Here is a 13459-nt window from a genome sequence, read left to right on the forward strand (position 1 = left end):
TTTGGGTGGCTGAGGTGAGTAGATTGCTTGAGCTCGCGGGTTCGAGACCCGCCTGGGCAGCGAGACCTCATTTCTACAATAAATCAAAAAATCAGCCGGGAGTGGTAGCGCGTGCCTGTAGTTCCAGTTACTTGGAAGGTTGAGGTGGAAGGATCGCCGGAGCCCAGCAGGTTGATGTTGCGGTGGCCCGGAGCGGCCACTGCACTCCAACCTGGGCGACAGAGTGAGACCCCAACTCCAAAAAAAAAAAAAAAAGAAAAGATTCCAATGCCCCAAAAAGGCTGTTACAGTTTATCTTTATTTCTTTTTGAAGCAAAATACACACGACATAAAATTAACCACTTTAAAGTGAGTGACTGGGGGCATTTAGCACTTTTGTGTGCTGTGAAGCCATCACCTCTCTCCACTGTCAGGGCGTTTTCATCCCCCCAAAAGGATGCCCAGGACCTGCTCAGCAATTTCTCTCCATCCTCCCTTCCTCCAGCCTCTGGTGACCAACAATTTTCTTTCTTTCTTTTTTTTTTTTTTTTGAGTTGGAGTCTCACTCTGTCTCTCAGACTGGAGTGCAGTGGCCGCACCCAGTCACCGCAGCCTCGCCTGCTGGGCTCCGGCAATCCTTCTGCCTCAGCCTTCCAAGTAGCTGGAACTACAGGCGCACGCTACCACACCCAGCTAATTTTTGGTTTATTGTAAAGATGAGGTCTTGCCAAGTTGCCCAGACGGGTCTCGAACCCGCGGGCTCATGCAATCCACTCACCTCAGCCTCCCAAAGGTGCAGGATTACAGGCTGAGCCACCGAGCCCGGCTTCTTTGTTTTCTTTTCTTTTTTTTGAGTTGGAGTCTCACTCTGTCACCCAGACGGGAGTGCAGTGGTCACTCCCAGCCACCGCAGCCTCGACCTGCTGGGCTCTGGCGATCCTTCCGCCTCAGCCTTCCAAGTAGCTGGAACTACAGGCGCGCGCTACCACGCCCGGCTGATGTTTTGATTTATTGTAGAGATGAGGTCTTGCTGCCCAGGCGGGTCGCGAACCCGCAGGCTCAGGCAATCCACTCACCTCAGCCTCCCAAGGCGCGGGAGTACAGGCTGAGCCACCGAGCCCGGCTGTGACCTCCAATTTTCATCATATTTCTAGGATTTATCTCATTCTGCTTTTTACTTTAATAATCAGAACAATTGCTTGTTGTGTCTTGTGACAGTTTTCAAGGTTTCGCAGAGCCCTTGCACAGTGGCCCCGTGCTATGGACACGTCTGGCCTTTGAGGGTGGACGACCCTAGCCTGCACCTCCTTCCTCCTTTTGGGAAGGCCTCTTGGCGTGGGTAGGAGCCTGGCCCTCTAGGGGCCTCAGGCCTCGGGCCTTCCTACAGCCCCTGCCTCACGCTTGTCCTTCTACAGACAGCTGATCACCATCCGCAAAGCCCACCTGCTGTCACATCTGCGACCGGCCAGCGCCAATAGCTATGAGTACTTGCAGCGGCAGCAGATGAGGTGAGCAGGCTGCCCTCTGCACTGATGGAGGCCACCCTGGAGGAGCCTGGGAGCCCTGCCACGACACATCCTCCAGTCCTAGGAACTGAAGATGGCCCAGGACATTACCAACCAGCCACAAGGAGGATGCTCCGGGGTGGCTGGGGCAGCAGACAGACACAGAGATGACCCTGGGAGAGAGGAGCAGACATGTTTATTGGACATCTGTTGTGGGCCAAGGAATGCTCAGGGTTTTAGGAGGAGGGATTCTCATTTGAATCTCACAACCCCCCACGAGTTAGAATTCATATGCCCATTTCTGGTGGAGGACATGGGTAGTGGCAGAAGACTCCCAGGAAGCCCTGGCTGAGCCCGGCAGGCACTGTGCCAACCGCTTTGGCCTACCTGGCCTTGGTGAATCCTCACGACTTCCCTATTTTATTATCATCCCATTTCACAGTTGAAGAAACAGGCTCAGAGAACCTAAGTGACCTGCCCAAGGTCACGGCTAGTAAGTGGCAGGGCTGGTGTCCAAACCCTCCAAGTTCCATCGCACCCAACCCCACCCTCCACCTCTGACACCCCTCGGCTCTGCGGGTCCTTGGAGTACCCAGCCCTGCCATAGGGACATCTGGCCAGGCGAGGAAAGAACAGCTGAACAGTAACCCAGCTATGTGAAAGGGGGGCTGTGGGAACCATGCCAACCGCCACTCTCCCTCACCTGACTCCTTAAGATCAAGAGGTTGAGAGCATGCTCCTGGCAGGCCAGGCCAGGGCTCCAGGTGTGGTTGGGTCTTGGGTAGGTGTCGGTTCTGTTCCCTGCCCCACTGTGTATGTCTGTGTCCACTTGTTAGAACCCAGGCGTGCCGGGTTGTGAACCCTAAACCCACGCTGGGAGAACACCCGCCTTCCCTCGATGCTGGCCAGGCCCTTGGGGCTGTCTGGGGGCTCCCCTGGGGCGGAGGGTCTCCAGGGAGCTGCTGACCCATCGCCCTGCTCCAGGGAACAGCAGCGACTGCAGCTCCAGGACCTTGGAGCCCAAGAGGGGAGCATGGACTCCCAGCAGGACTGGGGTGACGGCCCCCAAAACGACGCCAACCTCAAGCACAATTTGTGCAACCTTTCGACGCTCTACCCGTACGGAGACCCCCATGTGATAGACTATGACACCGTGAGTCTGGCCAGGGTCTCCTTCCCAGAGGGTGGACTTCAGCATACCCCAGGCATAGGACTGGGCCCTAGTGGTGGGTGACCCCGGGGGAGGCGGTGCTGTCTTTTGGGCCTCTGAACACTAGGGAGGGGGTGCTCCCTGACCAGGACCTGGGCCATCCAACAGGCCGAGGTGGACATCTTGGGCGTGGATGGAATCCTATACAAGGGCCGAATGAACAGCCAGAGCAGAGCTCAACCCTTGACCACCATGGAGAAGGAGCTGACAGGTGAGGACTCTCTGGGGCACCCCTGCTGGGGTCCTGGGTCTGTTGGGCAGGACAAGAGGCTGCAGGTAGGGCCCAGAGCTGGTGTCCCTGACTGAGGAGCAATCGCCAGACACCTGGGAGACAGTGGAGAGCAAACGAGATGGCTGTCACCATGGTCTCCACAGTAGCGGGTGGCAAGCAATTAGCCAGGAGGCTCCAAGGGCTCTAGGGGACGGTGCCTTCTTGCCACTTCTGGCTTCTGGCAGCGGCTGCTGGTGTTCCGTGGCTTGGGGCCACATCACTCCAACCTCTGCATCTGCCATCACGTCTTCTCTTCTGTCTCTTATAAGGATATTTGTCTTTGGATTTAGGGCTCAACTGGACCCAGGATGACCTCATCTCAAGATCTTTTTTTTTTTTTTGAGTCATGTTCTCACTCTGTCACCTAGCTGGAGTGCAGTGGCACAATCAGGCTCACCTCCATCTCGACTTCCTGGGCTCAGATAATCCTTCTGCTTTAGTCTCCCAAGTAGCTGGAACTACAGGTGTGCACCACCACACCTGGCTTATTTATTTATTTCTTTTTGGAGAGATGAGGTCTCACTATATTGCCTACATTAGTCGCGAACTCTTGGGCTCAAGAGATCCTCCAGCCTTGGCCTCCCAAAGTGTTGGGATTATAGGTGTGAGCCACCATGCCCGACCTCAAGATCCTTAATTACACCTGCGAAGACCCTTTCTTTAAGTAAGGTCACATTCACAGGTTCTAGGGGACTTATCATTTTGGGGATCGCTATTCAATCCAGTTCAGGTCCCTACCCTGTTTCTGGGAGGGCAGGACACCATCTGGAACCCCGCATTCTCCCCAGGAAGTATGCGGCTTCTCCTGGAGAAGCTTGACTGTCCCAGGCCTCCCTGCCTGGGAGCTGCTGGGAGGGACTCGGGCTGGGCTTCAGGGATCACCAAGCAAGGTAACGACAGCGGTGGCTAATATTTAATGAACTCCGACTTTGTGCCAGACTCTGTCCCCTGCCCCTTCGCTCTATAACAACTTGGTGAGGCATTTCATAAAGGAGCAGGCGAGGTCTGCTTGCCAGGAAGGCACCCTGAGTAGGGGGCCAGGACGGATGGAGTCCACCATCTTACATACTTGCCCCTGTCACTGCTCATCTATCGACCTCCCCAGGGCTGTCACCCCAAGGGAGGAGCCTTTCACCCAATGGCTCATTCATTCCCAGGACCCGTAGCAAGCCATGACTTGAATTCTGATGATCTCTACTGCTTTATCTTTCTTGGGGGTGACAAAGCCCAACTATAAGATGCTCCTCAACTAGCAATGGGGTTGTGTTCTGATAAACCCCTAAGTTGAAAATACCCTAAGTCGAAAATGCATTTTATATACCTCACCTACTGAATTCCATAGCTTAGCCTCGCAGCCCTTAGACATGCTCAGAACACTTACATTAGCTGACAGTAGAGCAAAGTCAGCTAATACAAAGCCTATTTTATTTTATTTTTTTAGTTGGAGTCTCACTCTGTTGCCCAGGCTGGAGTGCAATGGCACACTCACAGCCACGGCAGCCTCAGCCTGGTGGGTTCAGGTGATTCTTCACCTCAGCCTTCCAAGTAACTGGAACTACAGGCGTGCGCCACCATGCCCAGCTAATTATAATTACTCTTGATTTATTGTAGAGATGAGGTCTCACCAAGTTGCCCAGGCTAGTCTTGAACACCTGGGCTCAGGCAATCTTCTCACCTCAGTCACTGTGCCCGGCCACAATGCCTATTTTATAATAAAGTGTTGAATATCATATCTATCTATCTATCTATCTATCTATCTTTTTAATTTGGAGTCTCACTCTGTCACTCAGGCTGGAGTGCAGTGGCATGCGCACAGCTATTGCAGCCTCAACCTGCTTGGCTTAGGCTATACTTCTGCCCCAGCCTTCCAAGTAGCTGGGACCATAGGCATGTGCCACCATGCCTGACCACTTTTTGACTTATTATAGAGATGAGATCTCGCCAAGTTGTCCTGACTGGTTTCAAATCCCTGGGTTCAGGCAATCTTCTCGCCTCCACCTTCCAAAGTGCTAGGATTGTAGGGGTAAGCCACTGTGCCCAGGTTATGTAATTTTTCGAATACTGTACAATATGTTGAACTGTGGCAGAGCATTATAAAGTCAAGAAACCCTATCAAACAATCATAAGTTGGGGACCGTTTGTGTTAGAAACCACCTGGAAGCCTGGCTGTGGCCATATCTTGATTAGTTTACTGTTATTGCTCATTTATTTACCTGAAAGAACATTCTAATGAAAAACAGACTCAATATCTAAACCCCAAACTAGCCAAGGTGAACCCTACCCAGCTCCAGCCTAGTCCCGGATTCATCCTACTGTGTCCACTGGGCTCCTGCCATGCACCCAGCCCATAGCCAGCCTCATGGGGACCACCAAGAGCCATCCGACCAGCCTGTGGCCTCAGACACCGCCACCATAGTCAGGAGTTCAGGCCGGCACAGAGGGAACAGCCAAGCCCCAGGGAGTGGTGCGCTGGCAGGAGGGTGAATATGCCAAGCCCAGTACTCAGAGGCTGGGCTTGCAGAGAAGGCTCTGTGGGAGGAAGGCCAAGTGCAGGCAGGACTCAGGTAGGAGGAGGTAGCCGGGGAGACTCCAGTGGAAGGATCAGGGCTGCAGCGGCAGGAGGGAGGAGCGAGAGAGCCAGTGATGCCCGACCAGGCTCCCAGGCCTCAGCAGTTCTGAGGGAGCTGCTCCCACACACGCCCCACCAGGGCCCCCTAGCAGGCCCTTCCCCAGATCAGAACCCATCTGTGTCATTTCCTATGGCTGCTGTAACATCGCCACAGCCAAGTGGCTCAAAGCGACATGAATATATTATGTTCATGTGTTCTGGAGACCAGAAGTCTCAAATCAGACTCACTGTGTTAAAGTCAGGTGTTGGCAGGGCATGCTCCTTTGGGAGGCTCCCAGGAGTCCATTTCCTTCCCTGTCCAGCTTCTAGAGGCTGCCTGCCTTCGGTGGCTCGTGGCTCCTGCCTCCTTCAACGCTTTAGCGCCAGTCAGGCCTCTGCGTCCATTGTCACGCCTTCTCTAACTTTGACCCTCCTGCCTGCCTCTTGTTAGGGACCCTTGTGATCACACTTGGGCCCACCTGGTGATCCAGGATGCTTCTCCGCTCCAGATTCTTACCTTGATCAAAGCTCCCTTTGCAGTGGAAGGCCTCCCAGGCTCCAGGGATGAGGACGGGTGATCTGTTGGGGTCAGGCTGGTTCTTGACTAGGCAGGGAGAAGAGGAGGCTTTGGGTTTGAGAGTGAAGCATGAGCTGACCCAAAGGCCTCACATTGACTGACTCTACTTCTAGAAAACGTCCAGATTAGGTGAATCTATCAAGACAGGAAGAAAACTCGTGGTTGCCGGGAGCTAGGAGTGGGTAGGGCGGAGGGACTGCTTAATGGGGACAGGGCTCCTTAAGAGGTGAAAGAGATGCTAGATGGAGATGGTGCACCTCACTGTGAGTGTACTAAACACCTCTGAATTGTACACTTCAATTTTATGTTACATGAAGTTTACCTCAAAAAACGTAAAAGAACGGGCAACCCCTTTCAGGTCCCCTCCCACTGTGGGAGCTTTTCTGTCTTCTTAATAAATCCTACTTTCTAAAAAAAAATGCAAAAGAAGCTGGAGGCCAGGTGCAGTGGCTCATACCTGTAATCCCAGCACTTTGGGAGGCCAAGGCAGGAGGATCACTTGAGCCCAGGTGACAAGCCAGGGCAACATAGTGAGACCTAGTCTATACCCCCCCCAAATCCCAAATTTGCCAGCCATAGTGGCACACGTCTGTAGTCCCAGCTGAGAGTAAAGGATTGCCTGAGCCCAGGAGGTTGAGGCTGCCATGAGCCATGATCATGCTAAAGCTCTCCAGCCTAGGAGTGAGAGTGAGACCCTGACTCAAAAAAAAAAAAAAAAAAAAATTCACAAGCAGCTGGGTGGGGTGGTGTACATCTGTAGTCCCAGCTATTCAGGAGGCTAAGGCAGGAGGATCACCTGAGTCCAGGAATTTGAGTCCAGCCTGGGCAACATAGTGATACCCTGTCTCTATTATTTAAAAAGAATGAAAAAATCCAAAAAGATAAAGAACAGCAGTGGGGGCATTTTGGTGGTCTGATCCCCAACAGGAATATCTAAAGAACTGCCAGACATTTAAACTGTAAATAGTTCTATCTGGCCTGGAGTTACCCCCCGCCTCCCCCCCTCCTTTTTTTTTAATTAGAGTCTCACTCTGTTGCCCAGGCTGGAGTGCAGTGGCACAATCATGGCTCACTGCAGCCTCAACCTCCTGGGCTCAGGCGACCCTTCTGCCTCAGCCTCCTGAAAAACTGGGACTACAGTTGTGAGCCATCACACCAGGCTGATTTTTTAAAATTTTTGTAGAGTTGAGGTCTCACGATGTTGCCCAGGCTGGTCTCAAACCTCTGGGCTCAAGCAGTCCTCCTGCCTCAGCCTCCCAAAGTGATGGGATTACAGATGGGAACCACTGCGCCCAGCTGGAGTTCATTTCAAAAAGTCTTCTATCTTGGCCTTGCAAAGCTCTAGACTCAAGAAGGCAAGGAGGGAGGAACATTCTTCCATAGGGAGGTGGGCTAGGTTGAGTGTGTGGAGAAGGTGGGTCTGGGAAACAGGTCTGGTCCCACAGAAGAAGCCTGGCCTGTGTTAGGATCAGCCTGACACGGGGCCCGAGGGCAGGCCAGGGCTGGGTGGGGGGGAACTTGGTGCTCTGGAAGGGCCATACTCACGCCCTTTTCCTTTTGCTTTCCTGCTCAGCTGTGAAGGCTCCTCGACCCCCGTCGCGAAGGCTGTATGACTGCACGCGCTCCAGTGCCCTGTTTGGTGCCATCTGTCCCCGTGAGTACCTGACCCCAACCCCGGCCCATCTGGGCTTCTGGCAGGGTCTCTGGTCCCTCCTAGTCTCATTCCATTTCCTCACCACCCACCTGGGCTCTCCAGTTTGCTCATCTACCTCTTGCCCGCTGTGCCTGCACACTGGCTGTCTCCAGTCCATGGCACCAAAGCCCCGAAAACCCTTGAGGGGAGCCCCAACCCAGCACACTGTTCCCTGAACTTGGAATTGGGGGCCACAGGCCCGCCAGCTGTTCTGGGTCCCCTTTGGAGGAGCTTCCTGACCTCGAGGCCATTCCAGGGCTCGGCACATCCGTCTCCAGATGTCCACCACCCAGCTGCAGGGTGGGACGAAGGATCCTGCCTGTTGCCTCGGGGCTCTTCGGGGGGCCCTTGAGGCAGGTTGGGAGGAAACCGAGCCCCTCCGGCTCATATCGCCATGTGCCAGGCATTGGGGAGACCTTGCAGTTTACAAAGCACTTTCCCCCTTGTCTCCTGTGATCCACATCCCAACTCCTGTAAGGTAGGTCCTGTTAGCCCATTTCAAGGAAGAGAGTGCTGAGGCTCAGTAACATGGAGCTGTGGCTCAAGGCCACAGAGCTGGTGAGCTGGGACCAGAGCCCAGATCTGCAAACTCCAGCCCCAGGTTCTCTCCTGGGCGATCCACACCACTTCAGCAAACATGTCCCATGTCATTTGTCTTGGGTCACCCCTGGGAAGTTTAGAACGCCAGGGACCAAGTGACATCTAGCCTACTGTGGTCTGTGAAGCTCTTCCGGTCCTGGACTGCTCTTCTTAGTGGGGATGACCCCAGGAAGGTTCTTGGGACACATCTGGGGTTTCTCCTGCCCTTCCCAGCCCCGGGCCCCCGGACCAGCGCCCGCTCAGCTGTTTCCGGCCCCCACCTGATGATGCCAGCCCGGCCACCTTCCCTACTGCCTCTACCGCTGCTGCCGTCACTGGTCTCACCCCCAGGAGACCCCCAGCAGGCCCCAGGGCCCACCAGGTCCTCAAGATCTCTGCGCCTCGAGTTCCAAGCCAGCATGCAGCCCCCCAAGGAGCCCGCCAACCCGTGAGCTCCAACACCCTGTGTCTCATTGCTATCAGGTCCCCTCTAGTCCCCTGGCTGAGACCCGGGGCCCTGAGTCTGGCCCAGGAAAGGATGCCCTGGACATAGGGGAGGGGTCTGCATATGAGACACCCCATGTTGACCCAGTGGCTGTTTTAACTCTATGTGTATAAATACAAACAACACAATCCTTATTCTACCTTTTTGTGAGTCAGGGTCTCACTCTGGCACCCAGGCTGGAATGCAGCAGTGCAATCTTGGCTCACTGCAGCCTCCATCCCCTAGGCTTAAGTAATCCTCCCGCCTCAGCTTCCCAAGTAGCTGAGAACAGGTGCACACCACTATACCCGGCCCATTTTTTTTTTTTTTCTGTAGAGAAAGGGTCTCGCTAGGTTGCCCAGGCTGGTCTCAAACTCCTGGGCTCAAGCAATCCTCCTGCCTCGGCCTCCCAAAGTGCTAGGATTACAGGTGTGAGCCACTGTGTCCAGCCTCATTCCACATTTCCATGTCAGCATAGCTTTCTAGAGTGAATTTTCCATCAAGCCAATTTCATTCCTTCACCAATGTTCAGTGCAACACAGAGTGGATTTAAAAACACATTGCCTTTTATTTTCTGAAACAATTTCATCACAATCAGTTGTAATTACAGCTACCACCACTGTACATTTTATTGGGGGCCATTATTTCTACTAAGACCAACTTGCTCTCGGGAACCAGATTTTACTGTGTGCATCCTTTTTTATCTCGTGCTGTTTCTACCAGTAATTACTGTTGTGAACTGGAGTTTTTACAAGATTTGATTGTTTACTTCTTCTTGGCTAACCCACCAGGAGCTGGTGTGATGCCCTGGAGTACTCCAGGGCTACTCTGTCCCTCCCAGGCTGGTGGCTGCTCACCTGTGGGTCTTTCTGGCTCCTGTGCTCACTGCCCATGCGTTTGGTGGGACAAGAGCATCTTGCTGCGGCAAGGTAGTGGCCAGCCTTGGCACAGAGCAGAGGCCTCGCCGGGGCCACCTCGTCTGGCCGGGACCTCCTGGCTTGCTTCCGTTCCCTTCTGACGATTTGCCCCTCCCTGCCGCCCTTACGACCCGCCCCCCTTCCCTTTCCCACCCGACTCCATCCAGTTTTGCCCTCTTCCTGCACTACTGACAGTGCTATTCCATTTCAGAAACTAAAACGATGTCCCCACACACAGGGACGAAGCGTGACCCTGATCTCCCACTGCCCTCTGCCCCAGCGTCCACCGGGTCCCTGGGATGGTATCAGGCAGTTGGGGGATGCGGGGAGCTGCCCAAGGGGGAGCTGGAGAGAGGTTCTTATTTGCTTTCCTCTGGCTGCCCGGGGGGAGAGTACTGTCTGGGGGCTTGGCTGTTGGAGTCCAGGGACGCACACGCCTGCCCTATTCCTGAATGGCCCCATGACCCCTTGCTCAGCTCCTGCGACTCCAAACCCTGACTGCTCTTGTCCTTCTTCAAGGCTGAGCCAAGCTCCTCCTGACCCAGGGGACTTAACCGTCCAGGGTGCCTGTGCACACTGTTGGGGCACCCCTGCCCACCCCACCCCCGTATCACAGACGAATGTTTTTGGTAACTTCTGCCCAGAATAAGATCTTCCACTTTTCTGATCATGGCTGAGGGGACTGTCTCGCTGTGCTCTGTCTGGGCAGGTGGGACCTGCTGGTCCCTCCTCTGGTCATCCCTCCAGGCGAGGGGGCAGGAGTGGAGGCTCAACAGGCCTAGGGTCACAGAGCAGAGGCCCAGCTCCCCGGCCCCTGCTGGGAGGCCTAACCTGCTGGGCCCTGCGAATACCAGAGGCCCGACTTCCAGCCCCTCTCCCACTTTGGGGATGTGCTAAACTGGAGGTGGGGACTCCTGGGGGACACCCATGCCAGGTCATGGTGGACAGGCGGCACCTAGGTGATCCCTGTTCCTCACAGCTGGGCCCCACTCTCCCTCACAGCCCTCATATCTGTCCCCATTTGGCTCCTCCAAAGCACGTCTCAGGGGTTCAAGCCAGTGCCTGAGTTTGTTTCTGGGAGTGAGGGCCCGGGTGGGTCTGGTCTGCATTCTAACAGGCCTCTTGGGTGCTTTGGAAGGTGAGTACTTCAGTCCACGGGACAGCTGGGAGCAATCCCAAAGACAGTCCTGTCCACGGGTCGTGGTGAGAGGGGTGGGGGAGCTGGTCTTTGGCCTGGTCCCAGGTGGGCTGCAGGCAGAAGCCACCCCTCCATCTCAGCATGAGGGTTGGGGCCTGCAGGTCTTGAAGCAGGGAGGGGGCATTGGGGTGTGGACAGAAGCAGCTGAACCAGCTGTGTCAGCAGAGTGGGGATTCCGGAAGGCCTGGGCCCAACCTCCTCTATGAGGATACCACGGCAAGGTCAGGCTGGACAGGGAGTGGGGTGATCAGCCCTCCTGAGATGGATCGGTCATGTGGGGAGGGGGTGCAAGGGGCTGCAGGAATGGGCAGGGGAAGAAGCGGGTAGAGGCCTCGTGCTGAGCAGAGGGTCCCTCTCAAGGTGCTGCCTGAATGGAGGCCATGCTGCATGGCAACCACCCTATACTGGGCTCAGTCCCATAATCCATTGCAGCAAGTAAAAGGAATCTGAACATTTTCTCCTCTTCAAAGACCACTAACTCATTAACCCCAAGGTATAAACAACTGAATGTGTTCCAAGCAAGACAATCTCATTGAAAAAGGCACCCCAAACCCGAAGGTAGACAGCTGAAGACAGACAGGCATCGTGGGAAGGGCCTTCTGTGCAGGGTCTCAGGGACATGGGAATCACCACACGCCGGCCCTGTCACCACCATCTTGGCTGGCTTGACCTCTGACTCTCCATGGAATTGGGGGTTCTCATTAGAGACCCTCCCAACATCCCCATAACCGCCCAAGAAAGCCTTTCTCCTCACACCCACTTTCTCCCTACACACGTGGCCTCACCAGGATCTGCAGCTCTGTTGCTCCCAGGAGATTAGAAACAGCCCCAGAAAGTAGAGCAGGATATTGCTAACAGCCTCCTCTGAGGCTCGTGCTGTCATGGACAAGACCTCGATCACCCTGGAAGGGGTCCTCCAACGCCTGCCCTCCCCAAAAGAGCTGTGTTCTTTTAAGGCTCATTTGAAATACATACATTGTCCAAGTACAAGCTGTGGCCAAAAAACCCAACAACCTTTTCACATGCAGGAACTAGAAATAGCCTTGCTTCAAAAGGTCTCCACTTTGGCCAGCCCAGAAGGCCTCCCTCACACCCTGGAGTAGACTTGATTCAAAGGACTCATCTATCCTCTGTGAGGGGACCGCTCTGAAAAGCCCCTCAGAGGCCTCCAGGCATGGCTGTCCCGCCCCAGTGTTTGGGGGCCAGCACTGCAGCCAGCCTCAGGGACAGCCTGCTTCTCTGTGGCTGGCCACAGTGTTCCCAGAGAACCCTGGCTGGACCACTGGACAGACCCTGGGGATGCTCAGTGGCCCTTGGAGCATCCCGCTGGTCCAAGAGCAGCAGAAAGAACAAACTCGACTCTTTTTAAAGTTGGCTGCAGGAGTAGCCCACTGCTGCCCATCTGCCAGGTCCTCCACCCCACTGAGCAGGTCTTTCCTCCCAAGGCTGCTTGTGGTGGAACGCAAGAGCCCCTCGGGGACTCCAGCCGATTCGGAGGCAGGGGCTGGACTCCCACGTCTGTGGCAGCCAGTAGAGGTGGGGGGGGGGACAGGGATAGGCAGGCGGTGTCCCCGGCATGACGGCCAGCTTCAGCCAGTTGTGGCCTTGAGGGAATTAGGGCCAAGTATTCCAGTTTTCCAAGGTAAGTCAGAAGTGAGGCTTTTCACAGAAACCTTCCTGATTTAAAATGTTGGCAAACATTTTTTGAAAGTGAAACAGTGTGCAAGCCACACACACACATCAGGACCTGTGGGTTTGCAAACACCTAAGAGAATGTCCACCCCCAGCAGCAGACCAGAAGGTGCATCTGCCAGCTGTCACTTGGCAAGGCCAGGCCTCATTCCCGGGAGCTGTGGTGTCCTCTTTAGGACTCAGACACGCAGAGCTCTGAGCACATGCTTACGAGCAACCTTGTGGATGCGAACAGTATCTTGGAAACAGAAGTCTGGCAGATGAGTGGGGATGACCCAGCCCAGGCAAGGCTGAACTTGAAGGACAAGGCTAGTTTTCCTGGGTGTGGCTTAGGCAGCTCCCAGGAGGAGCTGGGAAGGGGCCATATACCTGAGTCTGTCCCGTTAGAACATCAGCACCTTGGCTTTTCATCTGGTTTACACTTGAACATCAGCACCTTGGCTTTTCATCTGGTTTACACTTGAACACGGAGTAGGTCATCCCAGCTCCTTTAGTTTTGCTTTTGGGCATCTGGGATTAGATCAGTCGTGGAAGGTTCCAGGTTCTTAGTCCCACCGGGTTCTAGAGCACATGGCATCTTTGTGGGCCCATTTTGGCCTTCCTTGTTAGTCCCAGCACACACTGCAGCCTTTCCCTGGTCCTTGAGACACTCCCAGACCAGGAGCTCTGAGCCCACAGGCATGGTTTCTGCATCTGCTGGAAAACACTTGTGTTGCCAGCCCCTGCCCTGGCCTCACCCGCAAAGG

General features: G+C 54.7%; 1 protein-coding gene across 1 annotated transcript in view; it reads left to right on the forward strand.

Moving 5' to 3' along the window:
• Positions 1–8874, forward strand: part of CUNH16orf96 (chromosome unknown C16orf96 homolog) — a 51857-nt gene extending 42983 nt beyond the window's left edge. The window contains exons 12-16 of the mRNA XM_021712335.1: positions 1395–1487; positions 2469–2637; positions 2803–2905; positions 7724–7804; positions 8657–8874. Coding sequence (XP_021568010.1) covers positions 1395–1487; positions 2469–2637; positions 2803–2905; positions 7724–7804; positions 8657–8874 — 664 coding nt within the window. The remainder of the gene's footprint in view (positions 1–1394; positions 1488–2468; positions 2638–2802; positions 2906–7723; positions 7805–8656) is intronic.
• The last annotated feature ends 4585 nt before the right edge of the window (positions 8875–13459 follow it).

Source organism: Carlito syrichta, unplaced genomic scaffold (assembly GCF_000164805.1).
Source record: "Carlito syrichta isolate Samal-C Ts95f unplaced genomic scaffold, Tarsius_syrichta-2.0.1 Scaffold303189, whole genome shotgun sequence".
In the NCBI taxonomy this organism is placed as follows: Eukaryota; Metazoa; Chordata; class Mammalia; order Primates; family Tarsiidae; genus Carlito; species Carlito syrichta.